This window comes from Lutjanus erythropterus, chromosome 2 (genome assembly GCF_056507025.1).
Source record: "Lutjanus erythropterus isolate fLutEry1 chromosome 2, fLutEry1.hap2, whole genome shotgun sequence".
Lineage (NCBI taxonomy): Eukaryota > Metazoa > Chordata > Actinopteri > Lutjaniformes > Lutjanidae > Lutjanus > Lutjanus erythropterus.
In genome coordinates, this window is record NC_139318.1 from 38,780,213 (window position 1) to 38,806,237 (window position 26,025).

General features: G+C 37.9%; 1 protein-coding gene across 2 annotated transcripts in view; it reads left to right on the top strand.

The window, feature by feature from the left end:
• lrrc38b (leucine rich repeat containing 38b) overlaps positions 1-23,520 on the top strand; it is a 61,636-nt gene extending 38,116 nt beyond the window's left edge. The window contains exon 3 of one of the 2 annotated variants that reach the window (XR_014772057.1): positions 21,769-21,874. Coding sequence is in view for 1 of the 2 variants with exons in the window: in XM_084739253.1 (XP_084595379.1) it covers positions 21,769-22,016 (248 nt within the window). In the remaining variant the exon portion in view is untranslated. Of the gene's footprint in view, positions 1-21,768 lie in introns of both variants that reach the window. The other variant, XM_084739253.1, reaches the window with a different exon arrangement.
• Positions 23,521-26,025: the final 2,505 nt, after the last annotated feature.

The window sequence follows — 26,025 nt, forward strand, 5'->3', positions numbered from 1 at the left end:
GGAACCCCCCCCCCTCCCTCTGCCTGGCTCTAAATTTATCTCTTTCTTCCTCCACTCCCATCGCCTATAATGTGTGAGACTGAGGATGTAATATGAGACAATAGCCCTTGTTGGAACGTGAAGACTACAAGGATGTGTCGTTTCTGAATTTAATTAATCATAAAATTCAAAATAAGACACCAACTCCAACTCCAACTCAGCAACTTAAAATAAGAATTTTAGCTTGCAGTTTCTCTGGCTCCACATTTCACCAAGCATATAAACTCTATCCTGTAGTGACCTCTATCCTGCGTGGTAGCAAAATCGATCAATTTGCGGCTTATATTTATATAATACTTATTTATATAATACTTGCCATTTGGTGGACACTGTAATTCAGCAATATTATCAATGATTTTATTTCCCACACTGATGGAAATCAAACCTCTTCCTTGATTCCTGTGTTCATCCTTTTATCCCTGTGGATTTTTAGGCCCCTACTATAGAGTCTGTCTGTCTACCACTGTGATTCAGCCTGGAGGATTGAGTTAGATAACAGGGGCTGAAGTTTTGGTGTATTTGAGCGTGCAAGGCAATCTGAATGTGTGCGTGCATATCTGAGGAACAACGCAAGACAAAAGAGGTTACCATGTCCCTTTGTGGGTAAAATCTGCTAATAAGGAGCTAACTGATCTCAAAGCTACTGGATTCTAGGTTCTAAGTTGCAAAATATGTCCTGTATAAAACACAAACCATCACAATTGTTCAAATCTGTGTAAATATATTTTTTTTTAAGTACAGACTGCAAAGAATATCTAGAACACCTGTCAGAAGCCATTTATTCCCAGACAAATCATCATAATTATGTTTTGTCTAGAGGGAACCATAAATGTTTGTACTGAAGGTCAGCCATATGTATATTACTACTATTGTCCTCACAAAGGACACAGACAGCATGTTATCTTCTAAGTGCAAGCCAGCACGTGGGAGCAGAGGAGGCAAAAATAAACAGATCTGCCAGTTCAGCCACACATGACTAGTAACTCGTGCTGTTGTCATATTTAGATCAGAGTGTAGATTTGGTGCAGTATATGATTTTGGCTTAATCTGAGAATGTAATACAAATGTTGTTCACAGTGTTGTGACATATGCTAATGGATGTACAAGATGTATTTTAAAAGACAGTTCAGTTTTTGAATACAGTACATGTGCAGGTACATGGTGTTATGTATAAAGGTGTAGAGTCAGATAAGGAGTGGGAACATTTATTTCTGTCACTGTTCCAAGGTTGTTTGGGGTGTGAAACGTTGACCTGTATACACAAAGAACATTTTTTTGTCTAGAGGATAAATAGCAGTGTGGCAGTGGCCCAAATCTTCTAACTAAAGATATTCTTTTTCTTTATCTTTTTTTTCGATGTGAGAAAGGACCAAAGGCATCAAATAGTGGAAGTATTACTGATGATTATGTAAGAAAAGTAGAAGTCTGCGTGTATAAGAGACTGTTGATCTCCTGTATCTCCTAGTTCAACATTTTGAGATGGTCAGTTTAAGATATTAATAATTATAGGACATATTGCCTCACCCTAGCCTCTGCATATGAGTATCATGATGTGTCATATTGCAATTATGCAAAAGATTTAATAACAAAAAATGTGCATTTTTCTATTACCAAATTAAATTGAAAACCTTGCTCAAATCCCATTTGTGATCTGGCTGGCAAAAGCTTTTACTCAGCTCCCCTAAAAAACTGCCTGGCTGCTGCAAACTGCTGACAAGACACAAAAGCAAACTCCTTATATACATTTAGGCCATGGTGTACTGTGCTATTGATACTGCTTTCCTCTCTTTTCTTTTTGCGTTTGCCCCCAAAACAGACAAGTTTGGACCTGCGGGGAAGCAAAAGTTGAGAAACTGGCAAGAATACCTATTTCCCCCTCGTAAGAGGCTGCAAATGCATTAATCACAGGTTCTAAGTGTTGTCAACTGCAAGACATAATGAATAGCATTAGTAGTGCTGGCCAGGCAGACATCAACAACAAAGAAGAAGCCAATGGTCCAGCCAAGCTGCCGGCATAGCTGCCAACTGGCCCCAGTGTATACACACGCTCAAATTGAGTTAGTAATGCCTATCTCACCTCATATGAAGCTCTTACATCCCCATCAATGAGTGTCTGCTTTATGACCCCAGAGACAAGTCAGCTTAGACAGAACACACACACATATGGTACATGTTTATTTGTGTCTAAAGTGGTCTACATTTTGTCTCATTTTAGCATTATATTTGGTTAATAAAAGGTGTCCGGAATGTACTTTGTAATGCTAATAATGCAAGGATTGGATGACAAATAACATTTAAGAGAAAGGAACAATAATTCATTATTCATCTAAGACTCTTCTCTTCTAAGGCAATGCAAATTAGTTCTGTAACAGGTCAGAGTACAAAAAGATGCTTCACTGAACTAATAATATCTCCTAAAACAAGTTTTTGTCTTCTTCTGTGTATAATTTGTATAAGAAATGCTTTATTTTCCTGACTGTACGACAGTCCAAAGTGCAGCACAGCTCACTATTGACAATGGACTATAATAATGTGTGTGTGTGTGTGTGTGTGTGTGTCTTATTGCATCTGTTTGTATCTGTAACATGTTAATCACTTCTAAAACGACAATCTGTCACCATGAACAGAAATGGGTCATTCCACCAGATCAGTGCCTTTTCAAGGACCCCCAGCTTCTCATCACTCCCCTTTCCAGGATATTACATGCATAAATATGCATGAAAAATATCTGTTGGATACATTAAATTATCAACCAAGGAGTCCTGCACTTTGTCCTCATTGTATGTTGAAGATACATCATTTAAAACCTTAAAAAAGCAACCTAGAACACTAAAAATATAGACTTTTAGTCTTTTAACACTACACCATGAAATATAATGATTAGAATCCTTCTGACATCTTATCTCTGTGTGTTATTGTTTTATTTTCGGACAGTTAGACATTTAAATAGATGTTCTCATCAGAAATTCATAATATGTTGGTTAAAACATGTGTTTTAGTCATGTCTCCAGGTTTTCACTCAGTACCATGACCCTTTACACAAGTAACATGATCAACAAGCGGCCAAAAGGCAGCATCAGAAGGCTGTGAGAAGACCAAAAGTGATTATCTTACTCTAATTTCTGTAATTTTGATCATATACCAAGTATGACTGTTAATCTCAACATCCATCCCTCTTAACTAAATTATCTCTTAGATATTATTGTGTTTTTTATCTAAAGATAGTTTTGGTAAACCACTTGAGTGTTGAGTGTTGCTGTAAATATTGATGCCATGTGGCTACATTTCATGTATTTGCTAATGCTATGCTAAAAACTCAGTTACATTCAGTCCTGTTATGAAAATCTTCCATTTAAAATATAAATAATAAAATGGCCTGAGATTGACAATGACAAGTTTTGAGGCCTGTAAGTGCATGACGGACAAGGGCAGGTTTGTCTCCATGTCACTGCAGCAAAACTAAAAACTGTTATTAACTTGGCAGAACAGAGCAAACTCTCCAGAGGATGCTGGCGAAATATTTTCTTTAAAAAGGTGTAATGGAAGTAAGGATTTGAACGTAACATGACATCGACTGTGTGTTAGACCTTTTTGGATGTGTAGAAGAACACAGAACATTAACTATCAGATCCTGACGATTGGATTTAAACAAAGTTACAGCTGCCGCGCGTAAATGGTGCAGTGTCTCTCTCTTATGCACACACAGCTTCATCCTGTTTCAGCCACCTGCAGTCTCTCGCTATTAATCAGAATGTTAATTTTTATGACCCGTATATTATCTGCAGTTTCCTAAAAACTGTGTATGTGCGTTGAGAGCCCACCTGTGTACTGTGTGTGTGCATCTTACAATCTAAATAATGTGTCCTTTAAATAACGGGGAAAATACTGCGTCATTGACTTTCGAGCAGGTTTTTGTTGGTCATTAGCGCATCACTTTTTGCAAAGAGTGAAGTTTATTTTGAAAAGTTACAACATGCAAATGGAATAACCTGTTCACTTGTAGACTAGATTATCAAAATCTAAGATCCTCATGAACCACCAGTTTTAATTAATATTTCCTCTAGAGTCAAAGTCAAATATAATTTATATAGCCCAGTATCACCAATCACAGTGCCTCAGCATAGTTTACAATCTGTACAGTGTACAACACCCTCTGTCTTTGTTCTACTACTATGAACTGAGTGACCTGAGTACTGCAGTGTAGTAGTGTACTGTGTAGTATTGTGCACCACTGTTGACTACTGTTGAACAAACACAGAGTAGCAGGGAGGATTATAGTGAGTTGGATTTACAAACATGGCCAGTTCACACTTGCAGGCATGATACTGCCAGACCTAATTAACATAATGACTGAGCTCTCGATCACGGGAAAAATATGATGACCTATTCCCTGGGACGCCATGTTGGAAGTGGCTGCACGATAACAGATGGACACTCATTAGTTAATGAGGTTGACTTGATAAGCTTTTCAATATGTATCAGCTCGAACAACCATCATTGGTGTGGGTGTTTCAACTTAATATCTCATTCATCATCGACAAAATCAATTACAGAGACAGAAATTACTCTTCAAATTGCACATCATTGTGCTTTTTCGGTCATCGTGGGTGTTGCATCCTCATGTCTGTTTCATCATACAACAAGTCAGTTACAGAGCCAAAAAAACTGCTGTTTAAATGTTATTGAGAGTGTGGCCTCTTTTAAAACCGAGAACTGATACTCAGCTGATACTGAACTGAACTGATATACAGAACCCAGAAAGGTTAAAGCTACTAAAAATGATCCTTGTATCCTTGTCCTACACTCCATGCTAAATATAATACTTTCTGTCTACAGTTTGTTCAAACTGGCATAATGACAAAATTCAGTACACTCAAGGTTGTCAGTGCAATCTGCTTGATTTTTGAATGTGGGGTTTTATTTACACTGCTGTTGACATAATGTTGAAAAGTATGGAAAAAATGTGGTGTGGAGCTCCATAAACAGTTTAGAAAACAAAAGTATGAAGTAGAAGATTCAAATATTTGAGTATCAAATTGTGTTTTAGTGTCCCAAGACACCATTTGATTGATATTAGTTGGTCCAGATCTTTTATCGATTCCCGTTAATACAAAATGACACATTAATTTCCTCATATTGTGAGCAAGAAAAGTTTGTCATAAGGATTTACTCACTTACTTTAGTAAGTCTTAAATGTATTTTTTGACACAATATAAAAGAGAAATGTTTACCCTTTAAAGCTTTTGGTTTTACTTTTAAAATAGTACAGATGTTGGGAATCAGCTAATCAGATAAAAATAAAGTATACCAGTAGTCAAAAAAGTTCAGGTTTGTATCTTTTCCTAGATATTTTTACTTGATCTCGATGGAAAACATCATGAGATCAAGAAAAGATGTGAGGGAGATTTCATGAGGACTTCATGTGGTGCAAAGAGAATCTGACTGGATGCACTCTAGGCTACATAAATATGCAATAATGTTGCGAAGATGGACTGGATGTTGATCATTTGTTTTTGTGTGCAGCCAAATGGAACATCACTTTAAATGCTGCTGCCCCAAGGACTGGTGGGGTGGCTATCTCTTTTCCTTTTGTAAAGGATGGTCCAATGTACCCTATGCTAAAGGAGACAAGAGAGGAAGCACTGAAGCACCTTTCCCTAGCATTTAGTGCAGGGGAACTCAGAGTTTTGATGACTTAGGGAGCCAGCATGCTACTGAGGGCTGCACAGGAAACCTGCGAACTTGTTGGAGGAGTTATGACTGGTTTCATATATATGTATTTTTTTAAACTTTAAACTCCTTGAACGTTGAATTCACCTGTTTGCAGATAGATAACTTCATCTGTCCTCCAATGTGAAAGTTTTTTTTTATGAAACCTCCTTTTCTCCTCAGCCATGCAGTATTTTTCTGTGGTGGCTCAGCCACAGAAGACCTCCACTTCCACATTAAAATTGCTAAGTTGTCCATTGAGATGCAGCACTAGCATTGCTGACGTAACACTTGTGAGGTGCCGCTAGTTGCCATACAACCTGTACCCTTCTACAAGTTGTCATTCCTAAGCTGACATATGCTTGTTATGGGACATCAGTTTTTCGTGTTTGTATGAACAGCCTAGTTTCATTCACAGAGGTTTGTGTTCTATGTGAAGCCAAAACATTATGAAAAGTTTTAAGGTACATAATTTCACGTGCATCACATGAATTTCATCTTGCGACTTGCTTCACTGATGTCATGTGACTTCTATAATATAATGCACTTATTATGTTCAAAACATTGGTGCCTGAACCTATCCAAACAGCGACTGTTTCACAATGTTTATCACTTGTTCAATAGGCTCTCTGACAGCATTTCATAAAGGCTTCCGTGTGCATCAGTATGAGTTGCTAGGGGTGTGACATAGTAGCATTGGTAGTTGATGAGTTGGGGAGGGTGTTGTTATTACATGTAGGCTATTGAAAGTGAAAGCACTGAAATGAAATGATTAAAATATAAACATGTACATGTCGTTAATGTCATGTTCAGGAACATTTCATGCATTTGAGGCTTGGCATTGGACCGCAGGCCACACTTTGAGAATCCCTGATTTAGAGGACTCAGTCAGCTCATATCATGGCTGCCACTGAGATACTTCTGGGTTATTCCACTCAGTTAGGGACCAAAGCAAAAAAAAGACTATTGGACTGCAACCTAGGTGTGCCAGTAGATTCCTCAGTAGCATTAATTAGGCTATTGGTTTATTGATTGAGCGTCAACACATATCAGTATTTAGCGGTCACGACTTTCCCAGAACTGTTGAATACAACGCCAGCAGAATAATTGAACAGGTTCTGAAACTAAATTAAAAAAAAATTGCAAATAAAACATGACAAAACCTGTTCTGCTTTTTTGGAAGTCATCCTGAGATATCTCTGGTTCCCTCTGTGATGGCCTGCATAATGCAGCAGCTGCAGAGCCCATGCTGTAAACCCAATTCCCATTCCATTTTTCACATCTTGATTTCCCCTGTGATTTCAAGTTCACAAAGCAGCACACTTTTCTGTTTGCATAACTTTGATTACTGCAGGTCAGCATGATGAGTGGGTGGAAGATGCTTTAAAATCTGGGGGTGGGGCGGGGGGGAGTAGGGGGGGGTTTAGGACAGAAATCTCTTTCTGCGCGGCTGTGTTTTGTCTCTTACGTGCAGCGTCCAGATAAGTATTCATACAACATAGACACTGCTTTTGTTTTTTGGTGAGTTTTTTTAGCCACCAATCAGGTTCATAAATGTCTTAATGCTGGGATGAGTGTAAACATGATCCACTGCTGTCTCCAGTGCTCTTGGGTTAAGGATGAACAAAGGCCATGTATAATTCAGACTGACACAGTTCTACGGCACATTGGCCAGGGTAATTGGAGCCAGAGCTGCCTACAGGGCAGGGTAGGCCAACTCCCATGAGAGACTGAGGCTGAAGCCCATCGTGGCATTGCTATCAACACTAGTAATGACCTGAACAGTTTCACTACAAAGTAGCAGTTCATGTGACAGGGTCAAAGTCTGAATTTTCCTTTGCAGCCTATCGAGTTGCTCCCTAGAGGCCTGTTAGCACACTGCGCAAGCAGGTTTGAAAATATGATGCCATTGACTAGCACTGCATAGAACACATATAAAGCCTCAGCCTCACATGACATTACTTGCTATCTTTACTACCCGTGGACATGTGATGAGGAAATATCTCTTCCATTAACACAGGCTGTCACCTTCTTTTATCCTGGCCTAATTTGATGTTTATTTAAAGTTGGGATGTGAGCGAAAGAGAGAGTGCTGGCAAGAGAGAGCAGAGTGTGAAAAGGTGGACAGAATTACACAGTGAGATGGAATCAGCTGCTGCACATACAGGAGCAGAAAGGGATAATCTGCCAGTGTCAGAAATAAAAGGTGAAAAGCCAAAAGCTTTATTTCACTGGCAGCGTGCAGCCTTGTGAATGATGGATACCTTCCCTTCTGCTTGTGTGTGGTCGAGTGTGAAGCAGAAATTGCGAAAGGCTGCATATTCAGCTGTTTAGATTTGTAATAAATTGTGGCTGGAGATGAGCTGCTTTTCACTTTCATATTTTAAAGCCTCTGGACATTTGGCTGGAAACAGTTAAAATGCAGTTATGATTTACAGTTGAGTGTCTCATTAAACATCTGCTATCTGAGCGAAAAACAAATGTTCATAGCTATTAGAAAACCTTGCTCAAAAAACAGTGCATTTTGCTGTTTAGACCATTTTTCAAAACTGTGTAGGCTGATCACTTTTGATTGACACTACCAAAACTCCTTTGAGAAAAAAACTGTAATTTTACCTTGCGAAACATGGGAGATCGGTGAGATTGTTTGTGTTATTGTGTGATTTTGGTGCTTTAACACATTCAGAAACTCCCATGTTCTGAGAGTTAAAATTACTGTTTCTCAAAGGAGTCTGGAGCGATATAACAGCTTTAATTCTCTGTTGAGTTGGCTCAGATTCAAACAGACAGATAGCAGGAGCAGAGAGGTTTTGTTCCAGCCATTTTGTTGGGGAACTGTTGTCAATTTAATTATTTTTTTGCTTAATCATTGTTTTCTGGAATTCTGGCGCAGTTCTGGAATAAAATGACAAGAGATGCATCTGAAATAAGTAGGGGTGTAGATATAGATGCAATCAAAAATAGAGTAGGTTTTAAGTCAGTGTTGTTGCTTGATGAACAAATTATACTGAAACACAACTGGAAAACTTGTAAACATATTGTTCCTTTTCAGCCTCACCACAGTGCAGTTACACCCGACCGTTCACTTTACATTCATTAAATCACCTGAAAACAACACCAGGCTACTACAGTATAACCATACAGACATTTATTTGCACACAATAAACTGTTCTGCCTTTTTGTGAAGGAGACGCCTGATTACCAGAGTCATCGGAATCACTTTTCTAACTGTCTTTTTAAAAGTAGCTAATTTTTTATCGTTGGAACATATCACAGGGCAAACACTAATGTGTAACATGAATTATAAAACAACGTGACCATGTATGAGGTGAGATACATTAGAATTATTACTAAAATAGAATTGATTCAATGTAATCATTAATAAATCAATTTCTCTTTCTCTTTTGTTGTTATTTGTTTTTCTGTTTTTCACTGAACAGATGACATATTGAAAAATGATAAATAAAGAGAAATAAAGAAATTAAAACAAATTTAGAGGCGGGTACTACTCTCTCTTTACAACCTTATATAATAACTTTTTCTTATCGGCTGAAAACACAACCCACTTTTAGTCTTGTATGCAGTCCATTTCGTTTTCGTTTTTCATGGGTCCCTGCTTTCATATTTTGAAGAGATAGATGTCCCTCTTATGAATTATATTGTCTGGTATCAATTCCAGACAAACAATCTGAGGATCCTTAGGAATCTTGTAACAGAAAATATCCTCAAGAATTTGAATAACTCCATCCCAAAATGGTTGTAGTTTTACACATGTGAGTGATAGACATTCATCTGCCCAAATCGCTCTTATATTTTATTTCTCTTGGTATTGTAATACCTGATGGAAAATCTCACCCCATCTGTATTTGGGTGCAGATTTGTGGGGATGTGTGTTCATGTCGTGACACTCTGAACCGTTCCACCATTGCACGAGGTAAACCTTTCCATTTGCTGAGCTGTTGTAATCACGTTTAACTGTGATTGATTGGCATAGCTGTCTCAGAGCTATGAGACCTGTGACGTGACTGGCTGGGAGAGTGTTTATTAAACACCACACCTGCTGATCTATATTCACCTTCACCCAACAGTTTTGCATTTTGCAGCGCTGCATATACATAAACCAAAATAGAGGGTATGTATGGAGACGCACAAATGGACGCAGACAACTCAGGCAGTTGCAGACACCGCAACATGCATGACCTCCCACCTAGTGCTTGGCATTTATTATTCAAATTTCGACTGAGGGTGCAGCCTGTTAAACTGAAGGTGCAATGCCTGCTTTTGCACCCTTGTAGAACCAGACCTGGTGGAATTAACTGAGTATTAAGGCTGTTGTAGATCTAGGTTTTCAGTGATTTTTAACTGTGGTTGCTTGCATTTGGTAATGAGCGAATTTCTATGTGTAAATGTGTGCTTTTGTGATGACATTTTGAATATACCCATGGCATAGTGATGTCAGTGAGTCTCCACGCAGAAGGAATCCCCTCCTGAATGATTCACCCTCGCCCCACTGTCACATGAATGCTTGTCATTTTGTGCAGTCATAACACACACATTCTCCACTCTGTTCGTCTCCAACTCCCACTCTTTGCCTTCTTCTTGTATGAATCTCTCATCATTTTGCTTCAGATTTTCTTTAGACTCTCCCTCTGATGTCAATTGAATAATTCTCCAATCTCTCTGTAAATGTCCGCCTGGTTCTTTTTACATCCACTGAGTATTGGACTTGAGTGGCACATCCATCTCATTTAATAAAGTAGGGAGGGGACAGTTTTGTGAGTCATTATCACAACTGGATTATTTAGGTGGACTGTCTAGACACTAGTGGTTTGGGAGCAAGTGAGGACTTTGGCACGAATGCCAACTCCTGCAGGAGTCTGCAGATGTAAGATTGTGGTGATTATTCCTTTGCTAGTGGTGCAGAGATCAATCTGGACAGACAGTGTGGTGTTGAGGGAGAGAGGAGAAAACCAGCCTCCAATATCAGTCTGTCACAGCTAGGTAGATCAATCACGGCCGTGACAGCAGATAGCCTATCCGCTCGCCTGGCTGTAATCCTAAATGTAATCCATCAACTCGCTGCGCCAAGAATGTAACATAGCTGTGTGGCCCGATGTACCTGATAATATAATGGCATGATTTCTGTTACATTAGTGTAAGGCAGCCTGCTCCAGCCACACTTTTGAGATCATAGTGGTTTTTGGTATCATTTATGAACTCACAGAAATTGTACTGTATCAGGTTTCCCATTTCCGAAGCTGATATTGACCTGCTGTAGGTGTAGCTTTTATTAAAAATGGTCTCTTGATTAGTCATGTCTTCCACTGAGATACTTGCTGAGCACAGCATTGTAAAATCCTCTTTTAGATTTTTCTTTACTAAATTGTTCTGTTAGATGGTTTTTTTTATGGCTGTTTGTGTGTCATGATTTTCTCTGCCACAGTAAATGTTCTGGGGTCTTGAAATTCACAGCTTTTATTATAGGTATGAAGAGATTACAGGAAACCCACAGGCACATGTTCAACCTGAATTTGACCCATTCATTTATTTCTTCAACATCAAATCATAGACTCTAGTCTGCGCCTGTAGTCCCATGCACATCATTGGTAAACAGAATTACACTGAATAAAATAGGCACTAAATATAGTTATCAATAGGCCTATAAGCACCAAACAAAGTTAGTGTCTCTCCCACACTCTCTTATACTATAGACCAGTGGTTCCAGGTGGTGTGCCTTGGGATTATTAGTGCAGTTTCCAATTATAGAAAAAGTTAGGAATTCACTTTTTAATTTACTACATCAATATTTTGTACACAATACAGAGGCAAATTCTATACTGTTAAAAAAAAACTTACTTTAAAAGCCTTCCATCATACCTGATGGTGGGAATCATTAGAGTGTAACACCAGTTAACCTATTTAATTAGTTATGTTATAATGTTCAAAATCAAATAAAATCCCCATCCCTAGTGGCATCACCTTTCTGGGTGATAAGACAAAAGTGTTTAATGCCTATGTTTAATGTTTAATTTGATTTGAACGTTGGAAGTGGCTGTGTCATAACCTGGCGTACCATGCTGTTGCTAGCTTGCTAAATTATGAATCTTAGTTCTGTCCGGGTAAAGGTTGAAGACCGAATGATGGGAGGATGTCATAATATTATTTGTTTCATTCCTGGCTTTAAAACTCTCATGCATAAGCTGTGTGTTGAACAGCAGGTGGTGTGAATACCTGGCATCTGTTATAGGTAGGTTAATACAAACAACAGCTGGTGGATAAACTTTCTGAATAAAAGGGCTGGTTGCCTCTGCAAAATTTCAGAACTGTTGGTACCAAATACTAGAGTTTCTTGGAGGAGATGTGTATTTAATCTATAACATTCGTAGCTGTTTGTCAGTCAACTTCCATCCAACTTGACAGCTAGCTCTAAACTAAGTTAGATATGGAGGTCCAGTGTTCATCATCAACACAGGAACAGCAAATTTGACTTAAAATGTTGCATCTAACCCCAGAACAAATATAACTACCTAGCACCAGCAGAGGATGACATGCTGAAACATTTAAGTAACTGCCAACACCGTCTCATACATCAGACCAGCGATACGTCATTGATCCCCATTCGCCAAGGCCACGTCTCCGTCCCAGGGAAAACTCATGGTTTCATATAAGGGTGAGGTGGGAAAATGCAGAACAGCTGTTATATAGCAAGTTATGAAACAAATAAACATACAAATTCATCACAATCTCCCCATCTTTCCTGGAAAGGAAAGGGATCCCAAAAAGAGAGCAATCAGAACGTATGAGCCTCCAGAGAGCGGTAATTCTTTATTCTGGCTGCAGTGTTAATTCATTTTATATGACAGTAAGTATCAATCAGTGAATTTATGCTGAAGAAGAAGTAGACACCATTTAAGGCACATCAGATACATGAATATTCACTGTCAGTGTAGAAAATAGCTAAATGATGCTGAGGATATTAAGAATTGAGGGAAACGTAACGTTAGCTTGAGCAGGAGGCTACTGGAGCTCTTGAAATAAATTGCAGCCCAGCTTAAATCAACAGCTGTCTATTAACAGTTTTTTCTAATTTACAGACAGCACTTAGATTAAATATACCTGGCAATTCAATATTAACAGTGTCTGGCCACTGTTGACTCATTTATCTGCTTGGATGGGGGAAGACTGGATGAACATGATGGCTGACTGATCAACCTTCATTTATTAATGTATCACAAATGTTCAGGTTCAGACAAGATCACAAAATAATTATTAGACATCTCTATGAAATTATTATTTTTTTTAACTGGACATGAATTCATACAAACGTATCAAAATTGTGACATAAAAACACATACATTTACATTGTTATCTATACTATGGTTTTTTGTCCTCCAAAAGGAGGCGTGGCCATAATGTTTTGGTGAAGTACCTGTATGTGCCAGTCTGATTTATGGCACTTTATGAAATAGTCATGAAATTTAATCTTTTACATTTGTGTACATGAACACGAATTTTCCATTTTCTTCATGACATTTTCTTCAGTGTGACTTGCAACTATATTATCCACTGTTCCGTGGTCACGTTAGTTATAATAAATATGCAGTGTTCAGTTATACTTTCAGAATAAAGGCCTTGGCTAGGTTTAGGCACCAATACTACTTGGGTAGGTTTAGGAGAAGATTGTGGTTTGTGTTTATTTATTGATGAGTTTATCTGACAAGCACCACCTATAATAAATATGAACTTCAATACTTTAATTCTGATGCATTATAGAGATATGGGGGATTTTAGATCATTCACACATTATTATATACATTATACAACATGTTTGCTGTAGATTGTTATCATTGTTTTTGTTAGTAACAACAAAATCCAAATTCCTGTTCCAACACCTGGTCTCTAATTCTGGGTATAATAACACATCAGTCTTTTAAAATCAGTCAAAAACTCTCACACATAAGCTGTGTGTTAAACAGCAGATTATGTGAATATCTGGCTATGTGAAGCTCCAAATATAACATCTGTTACACATAATACAAAAATGCTGAATTTAGCTGACAGATAAACGTACTGAATAAAAGAGGAGGTTACAAAATTTCAAAATTGTTGATAGCCTACCAATAACCCATTTTTGTACTAATGTTGGAAACTGTTTATCAGCCATCTTGCATTTATTGTGTTATCTTACCAAATTGAATTTAGAGGTCCGGTGTGTATCATAGACACAAGTTGGAGGAACAGCAAATACCCTATGAAAAAAAAGTAAACATTGTGTGCAAGTTTAGAGCTGTAACAAGTGAAACCAGTAAACAGAGAATAAATAGCTCCTTTTAAACAGCTCAATTGATTTTACAATAATGGATTTCACTGCAGTCATTTTGCCGTCGGGTTGTTGACATTCTGTTTTCTTTACTAAGTGGATAAGTGTCAAAAACGTCATGTTGGCACAGGATTTCTGTGGAGCTGTTTGAGTTTTTCAGCTGTAGTAGTTGTAGGTTAAAGCAGCTCACAGTCAATAAATTATCTATACCAGACTCAGGTTTCAGTTTGCTGTATCTTTAATCTGAGGTCACGTTCGCTGACTCTGGGCATCCTCACTCCGTAAAAGATGCACCTTTTGTCGTGTATAGCGTGTATCGCTGAGAAACTGTAATTATGGTGTTTGTTCCAGAAGATTCCTCTTTTGGCCAAATACCACAGCTGTTCAGTAATTATCCCCTTTTGTCAGACAGTGTAATAAGTCTGTGTGCCCCATTGTGTAATTTTAGTTCTTAATTGCAACAGTGTAGCTCCAGTGGAAAGCTACTATCTCTCCTCGCAAATCCTGTGTATTCTGTTGTAGGGCAGATACGATGTGCATTTGCATTAAAATAAATGACGAATATATGAAAATGTGCGCAGATACATACCCGGAACATTGCAGGCACCCAAAGTTTTGGTTTTGTTATTGTATTTTGTGCTCTTGTATTTAGACTAATATGAAAACTGCATCAGGTGTATGTCCAGCATTGTTCCTGTTCACCCTGCTTTTATCAAAATAAATGTAGTAATCCTGTACCTCCTGCAGGGGCCATGTGTTCATCGGGATCATTTCCTTCTGAGATCTCATTAAGGCAAGACCAGACAAAACTGTCTCAAAGGCAAAGGCCAAGTCTCTGAGGTGATGGGTTACTTTGTCAACCAATAACTGCACCATGAATATAAATATGAACCATTTATCTCCAGCACAAACAGACAGGACAGGCGCACCAACATATTGAATTTTCAGATTCAGTACTCAAAACTTTTGTTGTGGCAATGACACTAAAGGTGAATTTTGTGGGTTTTATTTTTTAACTTAAAGGGACAGTTCACCCCCAAAATCAAAAGCTCATATTTTTCTTACCTCTTGCCTGTTCTGTCATTCATCCATCTAGATGGATTGTGTGAGTTCCCAAGTTTTGGAGATATTGGCTATAGAAATGCCTGTCTTCTCTCAGATATAATGGGAATAAATGGCACCAACTTGTGGGACTCAAAGCGCCAAAAAAATACATTTGCAAAATTCAAAACCAGTGTCCGTTTCCTTGACCTAGTTACTCAGGTTTCTGTGATTTCCTTCTCCAGTAGAATGTACTGGAACTACTTTCCTTCTACCAGCAAAAGATAATCACCAAACTTGTTGTGAACAGTTTCATTTAGGAACTTCTGTAGAAATAAAAATAATAAAAAAGTTCTGGTAGACTCTACTGCAGAAAGAAAATAGTTCCTACAAAAGCGATTTTGGGGCAAACTGTCCCTTTAAAATGCCTGTGAACAGTTAATCACAACAAGGTCAGTGCATTCTGTTTGTGCCTCTTTCTGAAAACTCTGCTCGTTTCTCTGCTGCTGCTTCATCATTTAACAGTCACCATTTATTGGAAGGGATTTATTATGTGCAAAATTAAAAGAACATCTCTGAGGTTATTTAATGTGGCAACCACTCCATTCACTCCACTCCAGATAAATCATTAGTAATTTCACAACACTGTGTTATAATGAAAAGAAATATTCACACGTTGCGTGATTATAAAGTCCAAGGTCCAACCACTGCCATTCACAAAATGCTGCGAGAGACATTGGAAATGTTACAGCAAAAACAAAACTCTTTTCCATAAAAGCCCTGCTGAGTGAAACTGTAATTTGGAAACTGAACTGATGCTTTTAAAATGTGAGCCATATGGTTAGTTATGCAACACAATTTTTAGAACATTAGATTTAAAACAAAACATTTTCAGCTTATAACTCTCCCCGATGAGGCCAGCAGGTTAATATCGTCTCCTCAGCAAACTTGCATGTTAGTCAGACTGAGCAGTTTCCTCACATGCACTAGATTATGAGTTTGTTTTGAGCTCCGATTCCCACAACATAAGGTGGACATGCCTGAGAATGAATCATGGCAGAAACCAGTGTGCTCTTCTCTGGCTCCACCAGGATTGTTGGTATTGGCTCCTAATCAGTTTGGAGCCTCATTCTTGATGCTGGGTTTGCTTCTGACTCACTTCATCTGATCCCGATCCAAGGCTACTTGAGTTTTTCGTGGAACTTGTCCAGCATACACTTGTGATACGGTTCCTGCAAGCCTGGTTACGGTCTGTGTGTGTGTGTGTGTGCTGCAATAGGAGCCAGCCAGAACACAAATTAGGAATAAAACAAGTTACATACATTAATGAGGCTCGAATTATAGTCCCATGCAGATGATCAAACCAGGACTTGATAAGATTTTCATGTAGGAACTATAGCGTTTAAAGAGCAAGGCTGGTAATATACCATATTTTTTTTATCATGAACAAATCTGCTTACAAGAACAAAACCAACAATGGATTTTTCAAATCAAGCCAAAATGCGTAGCCCAAATCTGACATATCTCATTCCTCTGTGCCATCAATATCCACAGATTGATTGAAAACAAATCAATGAGCCACATCATTGCACTGGGGCACATCTCTGCTTTATGATCAGCATAAGTGCTGTAGTTTATTTGGACTGAATCACTATCCTGGTGCTGTAAACTAGTAGGGCACTAAATGTGTTTTTGCAGCTGAAAATAAACACCCAACAAATGCACAATGTACTACTGTTCAGTAATGTTTACTTAAAACCGTCGTGCCCCAGATATTAAAGGAAATTTCTTTGCCTTTAATTCAAATTTTTATGTTAGGAAATTTAAAGTTAAAGTGAGAACTTGGCACCTTTCATGTTGATATCTAATCAGTGTTAATGGTAAATGTAGTCAATTAAAGCCATAAATCCCTCAATGTGTACTATATTGACCAAGAAAGCTGTGGGTGAGTTTGTGACTCCCATACCTGTGTTTCTGTTTTATCAGTACCTTAGCCTATAGCTATTATTTGTTTGCCAAAACATGACAAAAGATAGTGCAAAAATACTCATGTAGCATGACTACAAATCCAAGCTGAAATAGCCTTTAGTTCTTTCTTAACACCAATGACATCACTGTGATATCACTGGATGCCTGACGGACAACAGATTTTTAGAGCAGAATAACTTCTCGGTCAATATATCACACATTGAGGAATTTAATACTTTACTTATTAGAATTGACTATCAGCACTGACTGGACAGCCACATGAAAAGTGTAGAATTTTCCCTTAAACTCATGGAAAACATTGAGCACAGATTGTTTGGGTTTAAGGGAAATATGTGCAACAGCCCGGAGTGACCAGCGCCATCTATCTGTTGTAAATACTTGGTTTATTGTCAAAGCTTTTGCTCACACAGACCTTCTTCACAGACGTAAGGCCCTATTCGTATGGGACTGGTATTACTTGGGAACCTCTAATAACTTAATAATAATTGTTGAGATTGTTTGTGATTTTACTCCTGTGCCACTCTGCAATGTCTGTAAATATTAAGGTATTGTTAAAGTAAAGTACAAATGCCACAAGCAAATTACCTACCATATTTGACCAAACACAAAGATCATGTGATAAAGTTAGTTCTAGAGGCAGACCAAAACAAGGTCTGCCTCTCTCTCCTGGTCAAAAATTATGGAGGCTGTTACGGCAATCATAAATGAAAAAAATTTGGAATGAAAATTTTGATGCAAATTTCGGAGGCTCATTGCTCTTATTGTTCAGAGAGAGGATGTTACGCAGGGCCTTGACATCATACCCGAGAGATAATGCACGCAAATTTGATTAAAATATTGACTTTGCTTATACCAATGTGAATATGCTGCATGAAACACCTGCGTGGGGAAGTAATTACTGAATCTCAGAGGTCATCTGGTAATACCAGTCCCATGCAAATAGGGCTAAGTCAGTCAGTCAGTCAGTCAATACAGAAAGAATCTTTTCAGAAATTCTAATAATGGTACAAATTCATGTACAACAACAAAAACGTGCATTAAATTTATAATAAAAAACATCACTTGTACGCCTGTAAGTTTCCCATTTTGCTGTGTGTGTGTGTATCTTGTGTCCTCTACTAATTGAATGTTAAAAGAAATGTGAGAATCTGTATCTTGTAAAGGATTAGCGTCACTAAGTTTTATCAAGTTCTTAAAGAGTTCAGTTACAAACTAATTAATACTGTAGAGAGTCAATTGGAGGAGCATGGAAACCAATTCCATGCCTTCACTAATTTCCATTATTTCTTTTTCCATTGTCACTTAACACTTTAGAGGCTGTTTCAAGCTATTATCTTTACTATTACTTGTACAATGAGGTTTTACACATCAGCTGACTAATACGAGCCCATAATTTCATTATTTTATCGTATATCGAGTTATGTACTTCATTTTGCTAGAATAACTAATGACACATTTAAATGTCATGACATTAAATGTCAAATTAATTACCAATTCAGGTAGTTTGATGAATGAATATAATTGTAGCTAATCACAGGAGAAGCTAATGCATTTGCACGATAACAAAACATGCTTGCGAATTGTGCTGACTGTTGAGCAAAGACCCAGAATTGATGTACTGCCAAGTGTGTGCATTTGCATGTGCAGTATCAGTAGAAGGCAGCCACCCACATTGCAAGGCTTCATCTCTACCCACCTATAAGCTAACATTCACATCAATATGTCTCGTTTTTCCTATAGTGCATTGCCAATATGGAGGCAGTTACTGGCTGTATAGATTATGGTGTGCAGTGTTAGGATGAGTATGTCAATTATGAGATATGTATCATCCATTGGCCTGGAACAGAAGTGTCTAATTAGCACTTGTATCAAATTGAACTCAAAGGTTAATGACGTTGTCAGTAAAACAAGTTGAATGAATGAGTCTTTAAGCATGTGAGAGTGAGCATCCTGTACTGTGGTTTCAGTCGTCAGTCTTTAACATATTCATGCTAAAACTGACCCTACTGATCCACTGTTGTTCTCGTTTGTAATCAGGACTTGGAAAAGAGGACTCACTGGAAGACTTGTACCCTTGAGAGCCACAGTTGCTGTCCTTTTCCATTTAAATGATGTCTGAACAATGAACTGTGTGAAAGTGACAGAGACACGGGGAGCAGCGCTCACTGATTTATCATGCTTCCATCTTGAGATGAGTTTGGTCAAGGTGCCCCTGTCTCAGACAGTGCCCTTTCCAGATGCATCAGTAAATTTTTGAGATGTAACCAGGAGTCATTTTTAATGAGGAAGTGAGGAAGTAGAGGCTTGCGTTGTGCAGCTGAAATTAAAATGATTTAAATGGATGTCTGCTTCATTCTCCAAACCAAAGTAGAAAAGATGCAGAGGAATTGGTCTTGTTGTCAGAGGCACAGAGATGGGCTATCATTCAGAGCAGCAAGGACAAATAAAGCCTTTCTAACAGTACAAATGAATAGCTTTAAATGTTCTGTACAGTAGAGAGTATATATTTAGTTACCAGTAGATAATAGTATCACTGTGCTTCACAGTTTCTTAGTATTTCGACTTGTTCCCACAGTGAACCTGCAGTCATGCTGTGGGTGGGTGTACTGTATAAACAGTGCAACTTCAGCTCATAAATGAAGACTTCTGATTGACCTTAGAGTTATTAAATCAGCTGAAAGAAGCTGCATTTCTCTGTTGAATTCTGCACTTTTACAACACAACACTGTTTGAATAAAAATACTTGCATACAAGCAGGAAAGTATGCACATCTAGGTCTGGAGGAGCTGCATATGAGAACACAAATGCATGCTTCAGAGTTTACCCTGCCAGCTCTGTGGTCCATGATCTGTTGGAGCCCATGTGTGAATACAGCAGGTCATTATCCAGAGAATTCCTAGCAAGTGAGTGGTTGTGTTGCTGATGTTGATGACGTTGCACTGAGTGCAGCTGTTTTGTTCTGCTTGCCAGTTTATTGCTTTCCACGCTTACGTTAATATTGTGGATATGTCCAAATATACGTAGAATTGATATCAGTAAAAATGAAGTCATCATTGCAGATGAGTCTTCCTCTTCCTGGTGCCTGCACACTTTATCCAGGTGCCCCTCCTTGCCTAAACCAAACAGAGTATTTCCAACATGTGAGAACACGTCTGATACAAACAATCTCCTGCTGCATGCTACATGTGTGAAAGGACAACTACAGACAATGTCTGGACCTGATTCTCTGGACATTGTCTGGAGTTATTTCATAACGGATTCTGTCTTTGATGACTTAAGACCTTGAAGCAAGATTTATTGATTTATTGGCAGAATATGGCAGAAATTGTTTATAATATTAAGTAAGTGTGTTTTATTAGTGTATAATCACATGCTAATCATCTCCAGTCTCTTACAGAGGATATTTTCTGTGTTGCTTGCTCCATACATGTCTGAAACTGCTGCTCTTTCCTGTGGTGTGCCTCAAGGGTCTGTCTTGGGTCCTATATCATTTGCTTTGCTTTCCATAGGTCAAATAATTAGCAAATTTAAAGGTATTTCATGTCACTTTTATGCTTTATGATGATATCTAGCTGTGTGTCTTCTTTAAACTTGATGAACTGCCATTAAGGACTGGATAATTAAAAAACTCTGACGTTCTTGTCATTGCCTCAGACAGTGTAGCTTCCAAGGCTTTCTGGGTATTGGGTCTCTTTCTCCATCTGTTCAGTCTAATTTTAGAAATCTGAGTGTTATATTTGATCAGGTTATGTATATTTTGATCAACATATTAACACATACATATTGACACTTGCACGTGTTTCCATTAAAGAAACTCAAATCTGTTGTATTATAAGCTGTTGTATTATAAACAATCACTCACACTTTTATATCATCCTGACTACACAACTGAAACTCCCTTTTCACCTGCCTCAGCAAGTTGTTTTTGGACCAGCTGGTCCAGAATTGGTTCTGTTGAAGCCTTTAAAAAGCAGCTGGAGACTAATTTATTAAAAGTGGCTCTTGTCACGCCTCATTCTGTCAAGTGTTTGTGTGTTTGTAAGGTCTGTTTGCTACTCATGTTTTATTACTTGTTTATTTTTATTGCAATAATGGCTTTTTTTTTTTAAAACAATTTCACTTTTGTGAAGCACTTTTTGACCCTGTTCTGTAAAAGCTGCTATACTAAATAAACTTTACTTACCTCCTTACTGAAAATAAGAATTTCCGTTACTTTTAGCTGTTTATAACTACAGACGGCACAGCTCCTCTTCCATGGTGGCCCTCATGTCAACCCACCGTGTTTGTGCAGTAGCTCAGAATGGACCCACCGAACCGGTCTTTTGTGGGTTTTCTAGTTTCACAGCCATCCTGGGCTCTCCTACATGCGTGACATGAGGTGTTTGCAATCTGCAGGCTAACCACTCACTGCCACTAAATCCTACAGCTGCTCCTTTAAATCTACGGGGAATCAATTGAATAATTAATTAGTTCTTTTATTTGTATGGTGTGTATTGCTCAGAATTGAGACAGAGCAGTACTGTGCTTGCTCTTCAGTATGACTTACTTTAAGAGTGAGTGCCATCTGAATACATTTGTCTAAAAGTCCATAAAAATAAAATATTATTCACTTCAACTCTGGCTCAGTAGTCTTGTAAATCTGTCTAATCTTATTTCCTGGTTCATTGCAGGGGTGGAAGGCATGGAGTGCTCCCTCCCCATGGACGGCAGACGTGTATCCCTGACCCAGCTCTCGAAGGACAGCTTCCGCGAGTGCCAGGCCACCCTGACTCTAACAGACCTGCTCATCATCATTTTCTCTGGCATCTCAGTGTCTGTGGTGGCCATCATGACAAGCTTCTTCCTGGCTTCAACTGTTCATTGCTTCCAGCGCTGGAGTAAAGGCACCAAGGGAGATGAGGAGGAGAGTGAGGAGTGAGAGGGATTTACTTTTAAGGGCCCGCATGGCCCTGGTACTTCAAACAATGAGAGGACACCGCAGCGCAGACAGTGTGTGCGACATGTGACAAGTTCTACGCTGCTTCCTCCCTGGTGAATATCCGAGGACTGTTACATGGTAGGATCTTGCCCTGGTGCAGGTGCAGTTGTTTTCTTTGCACATGGACTTCTGAAATACGGTAAAGAAGGACAATTCCCAAGGAATGAGCCAAAGTCCCAGTAAAACTTAGTGAGTGCCCTGCTCCACTCGCAAAATGATATTATAGAGATCGTATTTTTTGGCTGTGAGAGCCTATAGTCAGATTTTATGGCTACTGGCTCTTGGCTCGATGTTATAGACCTACACAAATAAAGCGAGGTTAACACCTTTATAATGAGAGAGAAAAATATTTTAAAAAAGAGAGGTGTGTCTGTCACATTAGTCTTAGACAAGCTGATAACTTCTCGTTATGTGTAATCACATTGGACATGCAACATTGGAGTCTGAAATCCTGTAAAGTTAGTGCAGTTTTTTTGGATGATTTTCATTGGGGCTTTATCTGTGTAGGGCAGAATGCTTGATCCCATTTAAAAAAAAAAAAAGGATGTCATACCGACCAATAACCTCAGTATTTAACTGCCTATATCATGATATGCTGGCATATCCTGCCATTTACAATGTCTTTTTTGGACAGCTCACTCACTAACATTCAAAAGTGGTTGACAAGCACCAGAGAGGGCAAATACTGTTGTTCCTTCTGCATGTAAAATTAGACAATGGCAGAGGTGTCAGACAAACAAGAAGAAGGATTTGGACAATGGCACAATGTTACTCAAGGTAGCTAATGTACCGTAGGCGGGTCTACACATTCTTTCAGCAGTATATTCATTATATAACCACAGATTTATGTACAAAAGAGAACAATGTACAGTCAAGCAAACATATAAATCAAAAGGATGTAGATTGATAACTGTGAACTGTGTAGAAAGATATAGAAAGATATCTAAAATATCAATGTAATCTTAAAAATTATGGCAAACAAAGTATTAAAATAGAGTCTATATAGAACTATTGTGTCAAATAACGCACTTTATATGGTGAACCTAATTTTGGCAAGCCCCTAATTAACACTATGTAGACTGGTTTTGTCTTCATTTGCCAAAGATTAGGCTTAGGTGATGGAGAGATTGCATATAGGGACTTTGTTGTGGATGATGTGTTATTTAGTGAGGTAGGGATAGCTCTTTAACAGAAAGCAGCACTATAGCCAAATCACACTCTGTATACACTCATATTGTACTCAGTCAAACAGTTATGGTCTCCAAAGATGAACATTTTCTCCTAGTCTGTCTATGACTGAACCAGCTGTCTTACTTTGGCAGTCTTTAACCTCTTAACTTCAGAACGAATAGTTATTCATTGTATGAGGATGGTGGGCAGGATGTTTGTCTCTTGAGGTATAAATAGACAACTTTTATTTTGTTTATGAAATCCAGAATGGTTATATTATGAACTCTCAGAGCCTGTTCAGACCTGGTCTTAATGTTGGTCAAGAGGGAGCTTATCACAAGTGGACAGCTCTAAGTATGTGAGTTCCCGCCTGGGATTACAATGTGTCTCCAGATGCATCTCAAGTGACCACTTGTGATCATATCTCACTTCCCTGCTCTATATGCAAATAAATACTAGGGCTGTTAAGTCAGCTGAATGTCCATTACTGTCCATACGGCCCTTCAATATGAGGATTAGACTATTTGTTCCTCCTTTTTAGTTCAATGCCACACTGAACTCCTGCGCCAGCCCACAATGAGCCTTTACCTGTGCTGTCAGCAGCCCAGCAGAGATGCTCTGCGGTGCGCTGGGATTTTATGCTTCAACTGTGATCAGGACATTAGGGCTGCACGATATTGGAAAAAACTGACATTGCGATTTTTTTAACCCTGCGATATATATTGCGATATGAAAAAATACAGAAATTTTCACCAGATGACTTGAATAGCACTTTATGTTACTGCTGCCATCTGATTAAGAACGATTGTGATTGGTGGATCGCTGCGCGCAGTGTGTGTCAGGTACCCTTGAAATTAGATGATTTCGTTTGCCTCCTACATTGCAGGACCTGCGATGTGACTATTGCGCACACGTACATTGCGATGATGATGCTCAAACGATATATTGTGCAGTTCTAACATACATACATACATATGACCATACATACACACATATGACCATACATACATACATACATACATACATACATACATATGACCATACATATGATCATACATACATACATACATACATACATACATACATATGACCATACATACATACATACATACATACATACATATGACCATACATACATACATACATATGACCATACATACATACATACATACATACATATGACCATACATACATACATACAACAATACATACATACATACATGCATACATACATACATATGACCATACATACATACATATGACCTTACATACATACATACATATAACCTTACATACATACATACATATGACCATACATACATACATACATACATACATACATATGACCATACACACATACATACATACATACATACATACTTATGAACATACATACATACATATGACCATACATACACACATATGACCATACATACATGCATACATACATACATACATACATACATACATATATACATACATACATACATACGTACATAAATACATACATACACACATATGACCATACATACATACATACATACATACATACATACATATGACCATACATATGACCATACATACATACATACATACATACATATGACCATACATACATACATACATACATACATACATACATACATACATATGACCATACATACATACATACATATGACCATACATACATACATACATATGACCATACATACATACATACATACATACATATGACCATACATACATACATACAACAATACATACATACATACATGCATACATACATACATATGACCATACATACATACATATGACCTTACATACATACATACATACATATGACCTTACATACATACATACATATGACCATACACACATACATACATACATACATACATACTTATGAACATACATACATACATATGACCATACATACACACATATGACCATACATACATGCATACATACATACATACATACATACATACATACATATATACATACATACATACATACGTACATAAATACATACATACATACATATGACTTTACATACATATGACCATACATACATACATACATACATACATATGACCATACATACATACATATGACCATACAGACATACATACATATGACCATACATACATACATACATATGACCATACATACATACATATGACCATACATACATACATACATACATTTGACCATACATACATACATACATATTAGGGCTGGGTGGTATGACCCAAAATTCATATCATGGTATAAATTAAATCCCTTCACGGTAACGGTATATATCGCGGTATAAATGTTGCGGTGTAAAACTTATAATGGAAGTGTTTCTTAATGGGTTTTGTAGTCCCTTTGCAAAACTAAACTGATTTAAAAAACAACAACAACAAAAAAGCAAAGATATAATGTAACTTTTTGAGCATTTATTGTGCAGAAGAACAACAGCAGTAAGGATAGTGCCTCAGAAGTACAAAAATTCTTACAGAAATAAAGTGGATATTGTAAAGAGTACTTCAAGTAAGAGAGGTTTTCTATAAGGCAAATGGCAAAAACAGTGAAAAGGTTCTGTAATCCTGTAAAAATCTGTGAAAAAAAAAAAAAAAAAAAAAAAAAAAACCTAAGTAAGGAATGTGAGTATTTTGTCCATCACAGCAGGTCAGTGATCAGTGTTTCAGTGACATACATACATACATACATACATACATACATACATATGACCATACATACATACATACATACATACGTACATACATATGACCAT